Here is a 20,000-nt window from a genome sequence, read left to right as displayed (position 1 = left end):
AAAGTAGTACTTATCCTGCTAGCTTGATGCTAACATACCATGTATTTTGCCATTGAGAGGCTAACAAACATTAGCATCTCAATCCCGATCTTTTTAAACTGTTGCAAACGTACATACAATGACATTTTGAGGGAACATTTTTTATATAAAACGGCATATGTTAAATTACTTAGAATAGAATAGAAAGTACTTTATTGATTGGGGGGGGGTTAGGGGTAGCGGGGGGTGTATATTGTAGTGTCCCGGAAAAGAGTTAGTGCTGCAAGGGGTTCTGGGTATTTGTTCTGTTGTGTTTATGTTGTGTTACGGTGCGGATGTTCTCCCGAAATGTGTTTGTCATTCTTGTTTGGTGTGGGTGTGGCGCATATTTGTAACAGTGTTCACGGGACGGTATAGCTCGGTTGGTAGAGCGGCCGTGCCAGCAACTTGAGGGTTGCAGGTTCGATCCCCGCTTCCGCCATCCTAGTCACTGCCGTTGTGTCCTTGGGCAAGACACTTTACCCACCTGCTCCCAGTGCCACCCACACTGGTTTAAATGTAACTTAGATATTGGGTTTCACAATGTAAAGCGCTTTGAGTCACTTGAGAAAAAGCGCTATATAAATGTAATTCACTTCACTTCACTTCAAGTTGTTTATACGGACACCCTCAGTGTGACCTGTATGGCTGTTGACCAAGTATGCCTTGCATTCACTTGTGTGTGTGAAAAGATTATGTGATTGGGCCGGCACGCAAAGGCAGTGCCTTCAAAGCACGCCCCCAATATTGTTGTCTGGGTGGAAATCGGTAGAAATTCGGGAGAATAGTTGCCCCGGGAGATTTTCGGGAGGGGCACTGAAAATCGGGAGGGTTGGCAAGTATGACTGGGAGACGCAACTGCTCTGTACTTCTCCCTACGTCCGTGTACCACTCCGTACAGCGGCGTTTTAAAAAGTCATAAATGTTACTTTTTGAAACCGATACCGATAATTTCCGATATTATATTTTAAAGCATTTATCGGCCAATAATATCGGCAGTCCGATATTATCGGACATCTCTACTAAAAACAGATATTTTATATATTGAAAAACAAAACTTTGTGTTATAGGTGACTAAGTATATTATTATTAATTATTAATTAGAAAATGTCAGCGTTTTGTCTTTACATTCCAATTTTTTTTATTTTTTTTTATTACATTTTCTCAACATTTTTGCCAACAAAACCGGGCCATTTTAACTTCACGATAGGGCTGGGCAATAAATCAGTTTTATTGATGAACTCAATGTTTTATCTCAATTTTTTTTGAGTGTTTTTCTCACCTTAACTAAAAGACTCGCTGTGCAAAATTTGTTTAGATGCGGTGTATGTTCATGCCATGTTTCCTGGAAGTTGTTGTTTTTCCTTTCAAACTACTAGTTTTACATCAATACAAAGCAAAATGTGTTGTGAATTATCATTGTTAAAGTAAGGAAAACAATCTGATTTACACTACCGTTCAAAAGTTTGGGGTCACATTGAAATGTCCTTATTTTTGAAGGAAAAGCACTGTACTTTTCAATGAAGATAACTTTAAACTAGTCTTAACTTTAAAGAAATACACTCTATACATTGCTAATGTGGTAAATGACTATTCTAGCTGCAAATGTCTGGTTTTTGGTGCAATATCTACATAGGTGTATAGAGGCCCATTTCCAGCAACTATCACTCCAGTGTTCTAATGGTACAATGTGTTTGCTCATTGGCTCAGAAGGCTAATTGATGATTAGAAAACCCTTGTGCAATCATGTTCACACATCAGAAAACAGTTTAGCTCGTTACAGAAGCTACAAAACTGACCTTCCTTTGAGCAGATTGAGTTTCTGGAGCATCACATTTGTGGGGTCAATTAAACGCTCAAAATGGCCAGAAAAAAATAACATTCATCTGAAACTCGACAGTCTATTCTTGTTCTTAGAAATGAAGGCTATTCCACAAAATTGTTTGGGTGACCCCAAACTTTTGAACGGTAGTGTATTTGGTGAAAAAATTGAAGATGACATTTTGCTGGGCCTCCATGACAAGTATCCAAATGGAGCTCTTGAGGTATTAGTTATACATGGTAATTAAAGTTGTTGTGTTGTTGTATCCAGGGAAGAAAGTGGTGGACGTGGCAGTGGGATCTTCTCACTGCCTGGTCCTCACCGACGACGGAGAGGTCCACAGCTGGGGCAGCAACGACAAGCTGCAACACTTTGACACGCTCTTCTACAACAAGAAGCACCCCAAGGCTCTCCCCGGTCTCAAATCCAAACACATCGTGGGCATCTCCTGCGGCCCGGGACAGGTGACACCCACTCGCCCTGTCACTTGCCACGCCGTCGTGCTCGCTCTCCCAACGCTCGCTCATTTTTCTTCCAGAGTTTCGTCTGGTCCTCGTGCTCCGAGTGGTCGGTCGGCCAGCGCGTCCCCTTCGTGGTGGACGTGTGCCCTATGACCTTTGAGCAGCTGGACCTGCTCCTGAGGCAGGTGAGCGAGGGCATGGACGGCAGCTCCGACTGGCCTCCCCCGCAGGAGGAGGAGTGCATGGTGGTGGCCACGCTCAACCTGCTCCGGCTCCAGGTAGACGCCAGTGATTCTATTTCCTGTCTGTGTGAAGTTGCCCCCCTAGAGGTGTTCCTCAAGGTTCCGTTTTAGGTCCTCTCTTTTTCATCATGTAGGCCAGACCTGGGCAAAATACGGCCCACGGGCCACATGCGGCCCGTTATGATTTTCAATCCGGCCCACCGGACATTCTACATCATTTTTTTTAGAAGTTTAACATAAAAACTGTTGCCGCCATTATATTATATTATAGTCTTGAACTATAGAAAGTATTTCAATGGTTGAAATTAGAGATGTCTGATAATATCGGCCTGTCGATATTATCGGCCGATAAATGCTTTAAAATGTAATATCGGAAATTATCGGTATCGGTTTCAAGAAGTAAAATTAATGACTTTTAAAAATGCCGCTGTGCAGAGCGGTACATATCCGGTAAAACACGGACGTAGGGCATACTTGCCAACTAGGGCTGCAACTAACGATTAATTTGATAATCGATTAATCTGTCGATTATTACTTCGATTAATGATCGGATAAAAGAGACAAACTACATTTCTATCCTTTCCAGTATTTTATTGAAAAAAAACAGCATACTGGCACCATACTTATTTTGATTATTGTTTCTCAGCTGTTTGTACATGTTGCAGTTTATAAATAAAGGTTTATTTTAAAAAAAATAAAAAATAAAAATTTTTTTTTTTTTTTTTTTTTAAAAGCCTCTGCGCATGCGCATAGCATAGATCGAACGAATCGATGACTAAATTAATCGGCAACTATTTTTATAACCGATTTTAATCGATTTAATCGATTAGTTGTTGCAGCCCTAATATATACGTATATATATATACATATATACATACATACACGTGTATATATATATATATATATATATATATATATATATGTATGTATGTATGTATGTATGTATGTATGTATATATAATATACACAGAGGGGCGGGGGTTACCCACATATGCGGTCCTCTCCAAGGTTTCTCATAGTCATTCACATTGACGTCCCACTGGGGTGAGTTTTCCTTGCCCGTATGTGGGCTCTGTACCGAGGATGTCGTTGTGGCTTGTACAGCCCTTTGAGACACTTTTGATTTAGGGCTATATAAATAAACATTGATTGATTGATTGACATATATGTATTATTGTTAGTGCATGATTGAAAAAACTTTTGCATAATAAGTGAGCTTTTTACCTTGTGAATTTCCCCCCAGCTCCATGCTGCTATTAGTAACCAGGTGGATCCAGAGGAGCTGGGCTTGGGACTGGGCAGTGCCCTGCTCAACAACCTCAAACAAACGGTGGTCATGCTCGCGAGCAACGGCGGGGTGCTCAACACGGTGCAGGCCGCCGCTCAAGCCGTCCTCCAGAACGGCTGGTCGGTGCTGCTGCCCACTGCCGAGGAGCGGGCCAGGGCCTTGTCCTCGCTGCTGCCCAATACCGGTGAGTGCCTTGGACTTCCCAGCAGAAACAAGTGGGAGAAATTAGGCTGACACTGAACGGTTGTTCTGTGAAGTTTTGGGAAGTGTGGGGTGGTTTCATAAATAAATGACCTTTTTTATTTGCTGCCGCAGCATCAGGGAACGAGAGAAGTGTGACACCTGGCCGGCGATTCATGATCGACCTGCTGGTCAGCAGCTTGATGGCTGACGGAGGCCTGGAGTCGGCTTTGAACGCAGCCATCACGGCTGAGATCCAGGTCAGTGTGTTTGTCGTCTGGTCACGCCGGCCTCCCAGGCTCATAGTGCTCCAATGGCAGGACATCGAGGCCAAGAAGGAAGCCCAGAAGGAGAAGGAGATAGACGAGCAGGAGGCCAACGCTTCCACCATGCAGCGTTGTCGCACCATGCTGGACAAAGACCTCATCAACACCGGAATCTACGAGTCTGCGGGGAAGCAGATCCTGCCTCTGGTGCAGCTCGTCCAGCAACTTTTGAGGCATCTCATCCTTTTTTTAACGTTTTGCGTTGAGGACTTCACCAGACTCACGTACTTCATCCCCTTCTAGAAACATCGCATCGCAGACCATCGCCAGACTGAAGGACATCGCTCACCTGCGCATCTCCAACTATTTAGAGGCCGAGCACGACAACAAGGAGCGCTCTGCGTCTTTGGACCTGCTGCTACGCTTCCAGAGGCTGCTGGTCAGCAAACTCTACCTCGGCGTCAACGACTCCGTCAACGCCAACGGATACAGTGAGTTGATGTTTCAAAGATCCCTCATTGCCTTTTTTTCATATACAGTGTAGGGATGGGTGCCCTTTACATTTCAACCCATAGAGTACCGATTCTCTGAGCTTGGGAATCCATACCAATACCAATTTTAGATACTTTTGTGTGTATAGTGTTCAACACTGTTCACTTTACACGGCCTCGCTGTTCACAGATTTTTTTTTCTGTGTGTTATTTTTTACAGCGTCGCATGCTTTTTTTTTTTACAGCTTATGAATGCGCATTGTGTTCTGCTTTCTGATTTGCTGAGGGACTGTAGACCATTGTCAATCAATCTTCTTTGTGCCATGTGTCCTGTGCAGTGCAGAATGTATACTGTGGTGGGGGATATACCGTATTTTCCGCACTATAAGGCGCACCTAAAAACCTCCGATTTTTTTCAAAAGCTGACAGTGCGCCTTATACTCCGGTGCGCCTTATATATGGACCAATATTGAGCCACAACAGGTCTCGCAACTACGGTAGGCAGTCGCCGACTTCATTTTCCCCCGTAGAAAAAGAAGTGCGCGGTGCATACTGGGATATATGACTGCGCGAGGCGTGCCGTTTTCATTTCCATTTGTGTGTTTATGTAAAGACCCCAAAATAGCTCCTATTAAGAGACACGCTTACGACGCGCTAAACTCAAGGCGATCAGTGGATGACAGAAGGCGAATACACGTTCACCATGACAGGGCGACAGAGCCCGGACGACATACGCCACTATCTGCCAGTGGATCGTAAATGCCTGGGCTGATATATCAGTCTCAACTGTGGTCCGAGCTTTCAGAAAGGCAGGAATTGTCACTGAACTGCTAGACAACAGCACTGACTCGATTAATGACGACTTCGACGAGACCATGTTGGATGCCGTATTCGCCGAACTGTTTAATTCGAACACTGAAGAAGAAGAATTCGAGAGATTCATGGATGAGGAATAACTTAATAAAGTGAGCTTTACATGTTTATTTTGTGTGTTGTGTTGTGTGACATTAACGTTTGAGCAACGTTGAGTTATTGATATATTGTTATTGCTCTGCACTATTTCGAGTGGTACTATATTGTGATTGCACTAACGTTTGATTTACCGTAACAGTAACTGTTTTTTACGTGTTTATTGAATCGAGGAAAAGTTCCCCTCCACTACGTGGTATAAATGTTACATGTCATACCTTGCTGTTGTTAAAAGATAAACGAAATACCACGTCACTGACTTTACTTTGGGGAAAATAATAAAACAGCTGTTTATTAATTTTGGGAGTGAACGGAGTTGTCAGAACGCTGGTTTGTAATCTATTAATAAAGTTTGACTGACCTATCTGACTGTTTTGTTGACATTCCCTTTAGCGTGGCTCCATCTAATGGATGCATAACGTAACCCCAGCCTCTACTGTAGCGTCTATTCTATGCGCTTTATAATGCAATGCGCCTTATATATGAACAAAGTTTTAAAATAGGCCATTCATTGAAGGTGCGCCTTATAATCCGGTGCACTTTATAGTGCGGAAAATACGGTAATCCTGAACACGTTTTTAAAATGGGTGAGGCAGGCTTATTTTGGAAACGAATGCCCTCTCGCCATTCAATTTTCAGTCTTTTTTATTAAGTTCAAATCACATGCCTGAAACTCCTTTGTGCTTTTTTTCCCTCACATTTTGACATCCACTGCCGCAAACTACGGTAGTTGGGCCTAAGTCAGTGGTTCTTAACCTTGTTGGAGGTACCGAACCCCACCAGTTTCATATGCGCATAGTGAAAAATAAAATGTTTTTTTTTTTCAAATTCAAGAAAAAGTTATGTTTTTTTACTGGTGCACAAAATGAACCGTGCATGAACATCACCTTGTTCAAAGAACAAAACCAACATGAACTCACAACAAATTACACCCTTTACACACATTACCATGAATTGATTAAATTGGACCACGACTTAAACAAGTTGAATAACTTATTCGGGTGTTACCATTTAGTGGTCAATTGTACGGAATATGTACTGTACTGCTTAAACCAGACCTGGGCAAATTAAGGCCCGGGGGCCACATGCGGCCCGTTAAGCTTTTCAATCTGGCCCTCCGGACATTCCCAAATAATTTTTTTAGATCTTTAAGATGGAAAGTGTAGCTGCCATTATGATGTGCAGTGATGTTTTCTAATGACCGTAAGTCTTGAACTATACAAAGTATTTCAATGGTTGGGATCTGCGCTTATGGCTGATATACCAGTTACTATGGTAATCTAATTAGTTACTATGGTCATCTAATTAGTTACTATGGTCATCTACGTCACAGCAGCTCAGACGAGGCACCAAGCAGTGTGGGCGGGAAGCGTTTCCACAGATTTTCACAACAAAGTTCTAAAGCTTAGTGATGTATCAGATGTATCTGATTGTAGGTGGGTTCATTTTGTACCCTTCGCGTTCATATTTCACTGTTTGTTGCATTTTTCTTGCGTTTCACTTGATTGTAAAATATGTCGATAGAAAGGGGGCGTGACATTCATATTTTGTCAATATTCAGTGTTTTATCGTTCATAGAAAAAAGTAAAATTCCATTATGTTTTTTAAGGCGGTCTGTCATAACGTTTTTAGCATTCAATCAGACATTATTGTGAGGTTTTGTATTAGTGTTCCTAAAAATAGATATACCGGGCCCCAGACACATTTTTTCTCTAAATGTGGCCCCCCGAGTCAAAATAATTGCCCAGGCCTGGCGTAAACTGTACTGTTTCATATAATGTATTCTCTTTCTTTGCAATCTGCTAGTAAAAGTTTCAATCGATCAATCAAACAACCTGCAAATCAGATGGAAAATTAGAGGGAACTTTGTTTGGGTTTATCCATAATACGCTGATAGGGAGAAGTTTTTATTTACACGATAAGTCGGATGTGTCTTTACCTCCGTGGCGGAGGCTCCGTGGAACCCCTAGGGTTCAATCGAACCCTAGGTTAAGAACCACTGGCCTAAGTTAATTGCGGCCAATTATTACACTGCTTGAAGACCTGGCAGCCTCACAACATATCATTGCTATATAATGACTACATTAGAATGCTTTGAATGATGTCATCCCAAGTAAAAAGGGCAGCATGGATGTAAATGTTTTGTGTCCTAGATCCTGAGCTGCTGGGCGTGGGCTCTTTGTTGAAGAAGTACATCGCCTTGCTGTGCACTCACATCGGCGACATCCTCCCCGTGGCAACCAGTATCGCCTCCACCGGGCACCGCCACTTTGCGGAAGTCTCCCGCGTGATCGAAGGCGATCTAACCGGTAATCTCCGTCATGACCGTCGCCGTGTCTTTGACCCCAACCGACACAACCATGCTCCTTATAGGTGTGCTCCTGCCCGAGTTGGTGGTGTCCATCGTCCTCCTCCTCACCATCGATGCTGGACTGATGCAGGAGTCTGGCTCCGTCCCTCTCCTGGCCGGACTCCTGGAGCATCTGGATCGGTTCAACCACCTGGCGCCTGGACACGAGCGGGACGATAACGAGGACCTGGCGTGGCCCGGCATCATGGGTACGACGTGCTTCTGTTGTGAGGAAAGTCCACTGGGATGTAACCTCTCTTGTCCTGTGGTAGGCTCCTTCTTCACGGGGCAGAACTCCAAAAACAACGAAGAGGTGTCCCTCATCCGCAAGGCCGACTTGGAGAACCACAACAAAGATGGCGGCTTCTGGACGGTCATTGCCGGGAGGGTCTACGACATCAAGGACTTTCAGGCTCAGTCCCAGTCGCTAACAGGAAACAGTATACTGGGTAGGAGACAAACATTTCAGGTTTTTGGCTTACTTGAGGGGGTAACCATGGTTCTCCTCTCACAGCCCAGTTTGCAGGAGAAGACCCGGTCGTCGCCTTGGAGGCAGCCCTGCAGTTTGAGGACACCAGGGAGTCCATGCAGGCCTTCTGTGTTGGCCAGTATATGGAGGTACAAACTATCCAATTGTACTTCACTCCCTCTGATCACAATCATTTGCTTAATACTTCAAAAAATATATTCATGTACAGTACAGGACAAAAGTTTGGACACACTGTCTCATTCAATTAGTTTTCTTTATTTTCATGACTATTTACATTATAGATTGTCACTGAAGGCATCAAAACTATGAATGAACACATGTGGAGTTATGTACTGAAAGGTGAAATAACTGAAAGCATGTTTTATATTGTAGTTTCTTCAAAATAGCCACCTTTTGCTCTGATTTTTGCACACCCTTGGCATTCTCTCGATGAGCTTCAAGAGGTAGTCGCCTGAGAGAAAAGGCATTGAACGAGAAGGGATAGCTCGGTTGGTAGAGTGGCCGTGCCAGCAACTTGAGGGTTCCAGGTTCGATCCCCGCTTCCGCCATCCTAGTCACTGCCGTTGTGTCCTTGGGCAAGACACTTTACCCACCTGCTCCCAGTGCCACCCACACCGGTTTAAATGTAACTTAGATATTGGGTTTCACTATGTAAAGCGCTTTGAGTCACTAGAGAAAAAGCGCTATATAAATATATAATTAACTTTTTAATTCAAGGTGTGTCCAAACTTTTGGCCTGTACTGTGTGTGTGTGTGTGTATATATATATATATATATATATATATATATATATATATACAGTGCCCTCCAAAAGTATTGGAACAGTGAGGCCAATTCCTTTATTTTTGTTGTAGACTAAAAACATTTGGGTTTAACATCAAAAGATGAATATGAGACAAGAGATCAACATTTCAGCTTTTATTTCCAGGTATTTACATCTGGATCTGATACACAACTTAGAAGATAGCATTAATTGTAATGGAACACAACATTTTTAGGTGAGCAAAAGTATTGGAACATATAAACTTAAAATAGATTAAAGTAAATAAGACTTAATATTTAGTTGCAAATCCTTTGCTTTCAATAACTGCATCAAGCCCGTGAGCCATTGACATCACCAAACTGTTGCATTCTTCTTTTGTGATGCTTTTCCAGGCTTTCACCGCAGCCTCTTTCAGTTGTTGTTTGTTTTGGGGGGTTACTCCCTTCAGTCTCCTCTTCAGCAGGTAAAATGCATGCTCTATTGGGTTTAAGTCTGGAGACTGACTTGGCCAGTCTAAAACCTTCCACTTCTTGCCCACGATGAACTCCTTTGTTGTTTTGGCAGTGTGTTTTGGGTCGTTATCTTGCTGCATGACGAAGGATCTCCCAATCAGTTTGGTTGCATCTTTCTTTAAATTAGCAGACAAAATGTTTCTGTAGACTTCTGAGTTAATTTTGCTGCTGCCATCATGTTACATCATCAATGAAGATGAAAGGGCCCGTCCCAGAAGAAGCCATGCGAGGCCAAGCCATGACATTACCTCCACCGTGTTTCACAGATGAGCTTGTATGTTTGGGATCATGGGCAGATCCTTTCTTTCTCCAAACTTTCGCCTTTCCATCACTTTGGAAGAAGTTAATCTTTGTCTCATCAGTCCATAAAACTTTTTCCTAGAATTTTTGAGGCTCATCTCTGTACCTTTTGGCAAATTCCAGCCTGGCCTTCCTATTCTTCTTGCTAATGAGTGGTTTGCACCTTCTGGTGTAGCCTCTGTACTTCTGTTCATGAAGTCTTCTGCGAACAGTAGATTGGGATACCTTCACTCCTGCCCTCCGGAGGTTGTTGCTGATGTCACGAACGGTTGTTTTAGGGTCTTTCTTTATAGCTCTCACAATGTTTCTGTCATCAACTGCTGATGTTTTCCTTGGTCTACCTGTTCGACGTCTGTTGCTTAGTACACCAGTGGTTTCTTTCTTCTTCAGGACATTCCAAATGGTTGTACTGGCTATGGCCAATGTTTGTACAATGGCTCTGATTGATTGTCCATCTTCTCTCAGATTCACAATTGCTTCTTTTTCACCCATAGACAGCTCTCTGGTTTTCATGTTGGTTCTACCTCTAAATGCAGTCTGCACAGGCAAAACCTATCCTACCCAATCTGAAACTGAGCTCAGACATTCAGTGCTATTTATTGTTTGAATAATCATATAATTGGGAGACATCTGGGCAACAAAACACACTTGTCAGTCACATGTTCCAATACTTTTGCTCTGATGAAAAATGGGTAGTTTCAAACAAAATGTGCTATCTTCTAAGTTGTGTATCAGATCCAGATGTAAATACCTGGAAATAAAAGCTGAAATGTTGATCTCTTGTCCCATTTTCATCTTTTGATGTCAAACCCAAATGTTTTCAGTCTACAACAAAAATAAACAAATTGGACTCACTGTTCCAATACTTTTGGAGGGCACTGTATATATATATATATATATATATATATATATATATATACATATATATATATATATATAAAACAAAAAATATATATATATATACTGTATGTATATATATATACTGTATGTGTGTATGTGTATATATATATATATATATATATATATATATATATATATATATATATATATATATATATATATATATATAAAACAAAAAATATAAATATATATACTGTATGTATGTGTATATATATATATATATATATATATATATATATAAAACAAAAAATATAAATATATATACTGTATGTATGTATATATATATATATATATATATATATATATATATATATATATATATATATATATATATATATATATATATGTATATACAGTATATATATTTATATTTTTTGTTTTGTTTTGTTTTTTTGTTGTTGAATTAAATAATTAATATTGTTATTTTAAAATCTGTATAAAAATACATAGTATTATATAATGATATTAAAACATATAAAAAATATTAATATTATAAAAAAAAATGTTTTTTTATACAGTATACAGTGTCCATATATATTTTTATTTATTTAATTATATTATAATTTTATTAAAGGGGTGTCCAAACCTTTTGACTGGGGGGCCGCATTGGACTAAAAATAAAAAATAAATAAATAATATATATCCATCCATCCATTTCCTACCGCTTATTCCCTTCGGGGATCTCAGCTACAATCGGGCGGAAGGCGGGGTACACCCTGGACAAGTCGCCACCTCATTGCAGGGCAAATAATATATATATACAAGTATATTTATATACACATTTATATAAAAAAATATATATACATAATTAGAATTGAATATTACGTGCATGTGAAAGTTCAACTCCTACCGAGTTTACCTTCGTGACGGCTTCCTTAAAGTTTTGTAATCATTTAGTGGAGTGAAGTGAATTATATTTATATAGCGCTTTTCTCTAGTGACTCAAAGCGCTTTACATAGTGAAACCCAATATCTAAGTTACATTTAAACCAGTGTGGGTGGCACTGGGAGCAGGTGGGTAAAGTGTCTTGCCTACGGACACAACGGCAGTGACGAGGATGGCGGAAGCGGGGATTGAACCTGGAACCCTCAAGTTGCTGGCACAGCCACTCTACCAACCGAGCTATACCGCCCCACATTTAGAAATATCAAGCAGCTGAAATGCGCCAAACATTGACAAGTGTGGGGAGTTTTTTGCATTTTTCTCATCATGCCTTGCAATGGATTTAAATGGGTGTAACTTTGAATTTTTGTGGTGATTGGCTGTTTTTGAAATATCCACAAAGTTCAGTCAGCAGGTTGTGTGACATGTCGACTTTTTGTGCTGGTTGAATTTTTTTTCCCCCTGTGCCATGACTAGGGAAGGTTGTTTGGATATGGTCATATAAGTAAATGAAAGTACACTCCATAGTTGTCCACAAATAAGCATCTATAAACAGGCCAGTTATGTAAATGTAATATCTACACACCAGTTTACTTGTTGAACTTGTGCTGTCTCTCGTCCAAATTACAGATTGGCTCTCTACTGTAAATGTTATGCTTTATTATCACGTGTTCATAGATTATTCCAGACTTTGGGTGAATGACACATGTTTTTTTTCTCCAAAAATGGCCTTTTGGTGGAGACATAATGGTTTCTTGGATGTGTTTGATTATAGCTACAAAGACTAAATGGTTGATCTCTTCTCAGCCAAACCAGGAGACGGTGACCACTCCAGACCTCAGCAGCCTGTCGTCCCCTCTTGTCGACACCGAGCGGAACCTGGGCGTGCTGCTGGGTCTCCATGCCTCCCACCTGGCCAAGAGCACACCCCTGTCCGCCATGGAGGTGGAATGTGCCAGTAAGTGGAAACACGCCACCCGCCGTACGTCTTCCTCCGCCCGTACTTCATCATGTTCTTTGCACAGAGTGGCTGCAGTCCTCCATCTTCTCCGGGGGCCTGCAGACCAGCCAGATCCACTACAACTACAACGAGGAGAAGGACGAGGACCACTGCAGCTCCCTGGGCACCACCACTCCAGACCGAGCCAAGCTGTACTCTCGCAGAATCACCCTCAGCGACCACGCGCAGCCTTTCCTGCAGGCCATCGCTGACAACAGCACCCAGGACCACACTGTGAAGGTGAGGAGGTGCGCCGTGACCGCAGCCTCACGTGAGCTCATGGTTGGCCTTTTTTTTTGTGGCGCCGCAGGACTTCCTGTGCCAAATCGAGCGTTGCTGCAAACAGTACCATCTCATCACACCCATCACCTTCCCCCCCGAGCACCCTGTGGAGGAAGTGGGCCGTCTGCTGCTCTGCTGCCTGCTCAAACATCAGGACCTTGGTAACCTAGCAACAGGCTCACTCACCTCCCTGCATCAGGGGTGGCCAAACTCAGGGCCACAGACGGACAAATCAAAGGATGCGGGGGCCAATTGGATAATTTCTACCTTCATAACCAGGACAATAGAAAGATTTTTTTTCAAAGAACGAGAAAATGCTATTTTGATACAAACTTGGTGTGAATGCTAAACTGAAATGTGAACAGATGGCATCAAGTAACAAAATATATGAGCTAAAAAAGCTAGCAAGCTTACAATACTATGCTAACAATGGCGTGCTTATAATAATAATAATAATAAAAATAGATTTTATTTGTAAAAAGCACTTTACATTGAGTAAACAACCTCAAAGTGCTACAGTGTATTAAAAAAAATAAAAAAATATAAAAAATAAATAAAAATAAAAACTAGAACAACAAAATAGCTAAAACTAGTATGCATATTTCTAAAAAAAGAGGCTTTTTTAAAAAGAAGGGTTTTTAAGCCTTTTTTAAAAGCATCCACAGTCTGTGGTACCCTCAGGTTGTCAGGGACAGCGTTCCACAGACTGGGAGCGGCGGAGCAGAAAGCGGTCTCCCATTGTTCGTAGCTTTGTCCTCGGAGGTTGGAGGAGGTTAGCCTGTCCGGAGCGGAGGTGTCGTGTGGAGGATTTGGGGGTGAGCAGTTATTTGAGGTAGAGGGGGGCATTTCCATAAAGGCATTGGTGGGTTAGTAGGGAGACTTTGAATTCAATCCTGAGTGGAACAGTTACTGTTAGCATTCGTGAAATACCAAAATATACGACACTGAGGTTCTAAATTAGCTAAAAAAAAGCTAGAATGATAATGTTAGCATGCTAAAATACTAATCATAGCATGCGTGAAGCATCAAAATATTACTCTGTGATGTTTACCTGAAAATATTGTTAGAAATGCTAGCATTGAATAGTGAGCATATGTCCGGTACCAAAATATGACCTTTAAAATTAGCTAAAAAAGTTAACCTATTAACGTTAGCATGCTTACCTTTAGCATTAGTGATATACCAAAATATATGACCGGTGTATACCTGCTGAATTAGCAAAAAAGCTATAATGATAGTGTTAGCATGCTAACACATTAACTGTAGCATGCATTTAGCACCAAAATGTTTTGGTGCTATAAATATTGAAAATATGTTAAACAATAAAATGATTAATCCTGCTGATTTAGTTAAAAAAGCTACAATGATGTTAGCATGCTATAAAACTAACCGTAGAATGTCCGGAGCGGAGGTGTCGTGTGGAGGATTTGGGGGTGAGCAGTTATTTGAGGTAGAGGGGGGCATTTCCATAAAGGCATTGGTGGGTTAGTAGGGAGACTTTGAATTCAAACCTGAGTGGAACAGTTACTGTTAGCATTCGTGAAATACCAAAATATATGACACTGAGGTTCTAAATTAGCTAAAAAAAAGCTAGAATGATAATGTTAGCATGCTAAAATACTAATCATAGCATGCGTGAAGCATCAAAATATTACTCTGTGATGTTTACCTGAAAATATTGTTAGAAATGCTAGCATTGTATAGTGAGCATATGTCCGGTACCAAAATATGACCTTTAAAATTAGCTAAAAAAGTTAACCTATTAACGCTAGCATGCTTACCTTTAGCATTAGTGATATACCAAAATATGTGACCGGTGTATACCTGCTGAATTAGCAAAAAAGCTATAATGATAGTGTTAGCATGCTAACACATTAACTGTAGCATGCATTTAGCACCAAAATGTTTTGGTGCTATAAATGTTGAAAATATGTTAAACTATAAAATGATTGATCCTGCTGATTTAGTTAAAAAAGCTACAATGATGTTAGCATGCTATAAAACTAACCGTAGAATGCGTTAAAGCACCAAAATATTACTCCTGTGATGTATACCTGAAAATGTTGTTTAAAAGGCTAGCATGGTAACGTTAGCATACGTCAAGTACCAAAATTTGACCTATACAATTAGCCAAAAAAGCTAACCTATTAACGTTAGCATGCTTACTGTTAGTATTTGTGAAATACCAAAATATGACACTGAGGTGTATACCTGTTAATTTTGCTAAAAAAGCTACTAACTGTAGCATGCATTTAGCACCAAAATATTACTCCTTGATGTTTACCTAAAAATGTTGTTAAAAATGCTAGCATAGTAACGTTAGCATATGTCCAGTACCAAAATATAACCTATAAAATTAGCTATAAAACAGCTAACCTATTAACGTTAGCATGCTTACTGTTAGCATTAGTGACATACCAAAATATGACACTGAGATGTATACCTGCTAAATTAGTTTAAAAAAAGCTGTAATAATCAGTTAACATGCTTAAACGTTAACTATCGCATGCATTATGCACCAAAATATTCTGTAGGGCAGGGGTCACCAACGCGGTGCCCGCGGGCACCAGGTAGCCCGTAAGGACCAGATGAGTAGCCCGCTGGCCTGTTCTAAAAATAGCTCAAATAGCAGCACTTACCAGTGAGCTGCCTCTATTTTTTAAATTGTATTTATTTACTAGCAAGCTGGTCTCGCTTTGCCCGACATTTTTAATTCTAAGAGAGACAAAACTCAAATAGAATTTGAAAATCCAAGAAAATATTTTAAAGACTTGGTCTTCACTTGTTTAAATAAATTCATAATTTTTTTTTTACTTTGCTTCTTATAACTTTCAGAAAGACAATTTTAGAGACAAAATACAACCTTAAAAATGATTTTAGGATTTTTAAACACATATACCTTTTTACCTTTTAAATTCCTTCCTCTTCTTTCCTGACAATTTAAATCAATGTTCAAGTAAATTTTTTTAAATTATTGTAAAGAATAATAAATACATTTTAATTTAATTCTTCATTTTAGCTTCTGTTTTTTCGACGAAGAATATTTGTGAAATATTTCTTCAAACTTATTATGATTAAAATTCAAAAAAATTATTCTGGCAAATCTAGAAAATCTGTAGAATCAAATTTAAATCTTATTTCAAAGTCTTTTGAATTTCTTTTAAAATTTTTGTTCTGGAAAATCTAGAAGAAATAATGATTTGTCTTTGTTAGAAACATAACTTGGTCCAATTTGTTATATATTCTAACAAAGTGCAGATTGGATTTTAACCTATTTAAAACATGTCATCAAAATTCTAAAATGTATCTTAATCAGGAAAAATTACTAATGATGTTCCATAAATTATTTTTTTTATTTTTTTCAAAAAGATTCAAATTAGCTAGTTTTTCTCTTCTTTTTTTCGGTTGAATTTTAAATTTTAAAGAGTCGAAATTGAAGATAAACTATGTTTCAAAATTTAATTGTCATTTTTATCGTGTTTTCTCCTCTTTTAAACCGTTCAATTAAGTGTAAATATCATTAATTATTAATAATAACATAGAGTTAAAGGTAAATTGAGCAAATTGGCTATTTCTGGCAATTTATTTAAGTGTGTATCAAACTGGTAGCCCTTCGCATTAATCACTACCCAAGAAGTAGCTCTTGGTTTCAAAAAGGTTGGTGACCCCTGCTGTAGGGTGACCAGGTGTCTGGATTTAGGGCGGACAGTCCGGATTTTTAATGCCCTGTCCGGCGTCCGGCGCAGCATCAAGCCGGACACGTATTTGTCCTCCTTTTTGAGGCACTAGGCTTGAAGAGCGGAGTTTTTTTCATCTTTGCTGGGCTGCAGCGCAATAGCCAATCATAGACCATAAAAAATGCCCCCAACGCAGTAACACATCAAATGATTGGCTAAGAGCGGTGTCGGATACAAATCTGCTTATCATTGGTTAAAAAGGTAAACAAGGGTCCAACGTTCCCTCTAAGGTGCGCGCCTGCGCAATGGCGCACCGCTCACGCGTCATCTGCGCACAGCAAATTAATGCCGCGCAGGAAATCAAAAATCCCATCTGAACTTTAAACAAAATAAACACATTACAATGTATTCTGTATGATTTTGCAATGCAACTCTGTGAGTGACACGTGACAACCAGAGTGGCCCCAATGAATAAAACAATCTTTGTCAACACAGTTCTGTCGAGACGCTTTATGGACAGGAATTCCATCAATCACTTTATTGAGCAAAACTGTTTGTAACCACACCAAAAACATGAATAAAAAAAACTTTTATCTATAAAAACTGGCAATTTTCTGCCATACAAACCAGGCTTAAACCAACGTTGTCATCCGTCGTTTCAACAGAAGCCGCTCGCTCGCTCACCTGCACCAACACACGCACTCATGGCACTTAGCCAGTGCTGCGTTTATGGCCACACAAAAAGTCGGACAACCCCAACGCCACATAATGTGTAAATGCCAGGTTGTAACACTCTGATTGATTGATATATTTTTATTTCAAATATGCATAAAAACAAGAGCAAGCCTGATCCAATACAGTGCTATAGCCTTAACAGCCATTATAACAAAATGAAAAACAATGGAGAATAAAAAACAAAAACAAATGAGCATTGGACTTTCTTTTTTTTTTTTTTTTTTTTTTTCCCTCTTTTTTTTACATATTTGAAAAGGAGTGAGAAGAAGTTTACACTTATTTAATCCCACCCCTTTTCTTTAAATCATAAATTACTCTTGAGCTAGAACTACCTGTTCACTCAATGTACAAACTCAATGAACTTGTATATACTGTACATACATCATAGATATATACATACATATGCACACTACACACATACATAGCCACATCATTACCACTAGTGATCATGGAAATGGTATGATGCCACCACAACAACACCACTGCCTCAATGGGCAGCCCCACACTCTTCTGTAACACAAACAACCCAATATCAAAGCCCTTCTTCATCTCTGTACCTCTGGAATACCATGTACTTATACTTCTTTTTAAACTGGTTTATGTTTGGACATTGCTTTAACTCATCATTCAAACCATTCCATAATTTCACTCCACAAATTGAAATACAAAAACTTTTAATGGTCGTTCTATAACTAAGCATTTTGAAATGTAAATTCCCCCTTAAATTATAACCGCCCTCTCGTGTGCTGAACAATTTTTGAATGCTTCCTGGGAGTTTATTTATTTTGGCTTTATACATTATTTGTGCAATTTATACAAAATAATATCATTAAATTTCAATATTTTTGACTGTAAGAATAGTGAGTGAGTATGGTCCAGATATCCAACCTTGTTGATGATCCGTACAGCTCTTTTCTGAAGTATAGTTATTGAATTTAATGAGCTTTTATAATTATTCCCCCAGACTTCCACACAGTAGGTTAAATATGGTAAAACTAATGAACAGTAAAGAATGTGGAGTGATTTGTGATCCAGAACCTGCTTTGCTTTATTTATTACTGAGATGCTTCTTGACAGCTTAGATTGTACATGTTTTATATGTGATTTCCAGTTAATTTGATCGTCAATTGTAACTCCAAGGAATTTTATTTCAAAAACCCTTTAAATATCCACCCCATCTATTTGTATCTGCACCCTTGTTTCACGTGTCCTCTTTCCAAACTCTGACTCCTCAATCAGATGTGTGCTTATTTTACTGCCATTTATTAAGAAATATAAGGATATTATTCATGAAATACTGTTACTAGATTTCATAAATGCTAATAAAAAGATGTATTTTACAGACAGAAAGTTACAGGAACTAAATGTAATCTCTGAAAGGGGTAACATTTCTTTTAAAGGCAGGACCTGCAGCCAGACATACAATACTAGCACATAGGTCATGAAAACATGTTTTTTTGTTATTGTCATTGTAAGAGGGAAAAATCACTTATATCAGAAAATTATTTTAATAAAACATTTAAATTGTTATGATGTCAGGTTTGGGACGGGTGTGACGCTGGTGTGGCCACAGTGTGCACGTCTGATGTCGCTCACATTTTTTAAAAATTATATATGTTACCTGTTAATTGTTGTTTACATTTAAGTCCACACATGTTATGCTTTGTGGCACTTGAAAAGATTCATCTCAGTGGTCACTTTTTGAACACCACAATGTATTGAATAAATACAAATACTGTTAACAAACATTTGACTTTAATATTTTTTCCTATTCAGCCACACAAACATCATCTTTAAACCACTCAAAATTGTACTATAAATAAGAGTATACCAGAGTCCTATGTACACCATAGTAATTTATTGATATGCCGCATAATGTCCTCCTTTTTGGTGTCATATGCCGCAAATTGTCCTCCTTTTTGGTGTCATGGAAATGGTCACCCTAATATTCTGTGATGTATACCTTAAAATGTTGTTAAAAATGCTAGCATGGTAAAGTTAGCATACGTCAAGGACCAAAATATGACTTTGGTGTGTACCTATAAATTTAGCTAAAAAAAGCTAACCTATTAGCATGCTAAGAGGTAGCGTTTGTCAAGTAACAAAATATTTCACGCTGACCTGCCAAATTTGCAAACAAAGCTATAATGCTAATATTAGAATGCTAACAATTGTGCCACGGCCTGTTAAAAAAGTAGCTATGGTCCGCAGTTTGCACACCCCTGCCCTACATGCTATTTATGACAACTGGATGTCAAAAGCCAATGATTTTTTTTTCTTCCTCTTCTGGTCTCAGGTCACGTTGCTCTCTCACTGGTCAGTCAGTGTGCCTTGGCGGCGGGGGACCAGGGCAAGCCGAGGTCCCTCCCTAA

General features: G+C 39.5%; 1 protein-coding gene across 1 annotated transcript in view; it reads left to right on the top strand.

The window, feature by feature from the left end:
* The window catches only part of LOC133644113 (E3 ubiquitin-protein ligase HERC2-like), a 163,967-nt gene that overhangs the window by 57,745 nt on the left and 86,222 nt on the right, over nt 1-20,000 (top strand). Inside the window, exons 16-29 of the mRNA XM_062038431.1 lie at nt 2,111-2,304; nt 2,379-2,579; nt 3,786-4,014; nt 4,146-4,270; nt 4,331-4,509; nt 4,580-4,767; nt 7,890-8,045; nt 8,110-8,295; nt 8,359-8,535; nt 8,601-8,704; nt 12,742-12,892; nt 12,960-13,174; nt 13,245-13,377; nt 19,925-20,000. The exon at nt 19,925-20,000 is cut by the window's right edge and continues 55 nt beyond it. Of these exons, the coding sequence (XP_061894415.1) occupies nt 2,111-2,304; nt 2,379-2,579; nt 3,786-4,014; nt 4,146-4,270; nt 4,331-4,509; nt 4,580-4,767; nt 7,890-8,045; nt 8,110-8,295; nt 8,359-8,535; nt 8,601-8,704; nt 12,742-12,892; nt 12,960-13,174; nt 13,245-13,377; nt 19,925-20,000 (2,314 nt within the window). The remainder of the gene's footprint in view (nt 1-2,110; nt 2,305-2,378; nt 2,580-3,785; nt 4,015-4,145; nt 4,271-4,330; nt 4,510-4,579; nt 4,768-7,889; nt 8,046-8,109; nt 8,296-8,358; nt 8,536-8,600; nt 8,705-12,741; nt 12,893-12,959; nt 13,175-13,244; nt 13,378-19,924) is intronic.

This window comes from Entelurus aequoreus, linkage group LG27 (assembly GCF_033978785.1).
Source record: "Entelurus aequoreus isolate RoL-2023_Sb linkage group LG27, RoL_Eaeq_v1.1, whole genome shotgun sequence".
Taxonomy (NCBI): domain Eukaryota; kingdom Metazoa; phylum Chordata; class Actinopteri; order Syngnathiformes; family Syngnathidae; genus Entelurus; species Entelurus aequoreus.
Note: the sequence above shows the minus strand (reverse complement) of the source record. Positions and strands in the feature narration are given on the sequence as shown.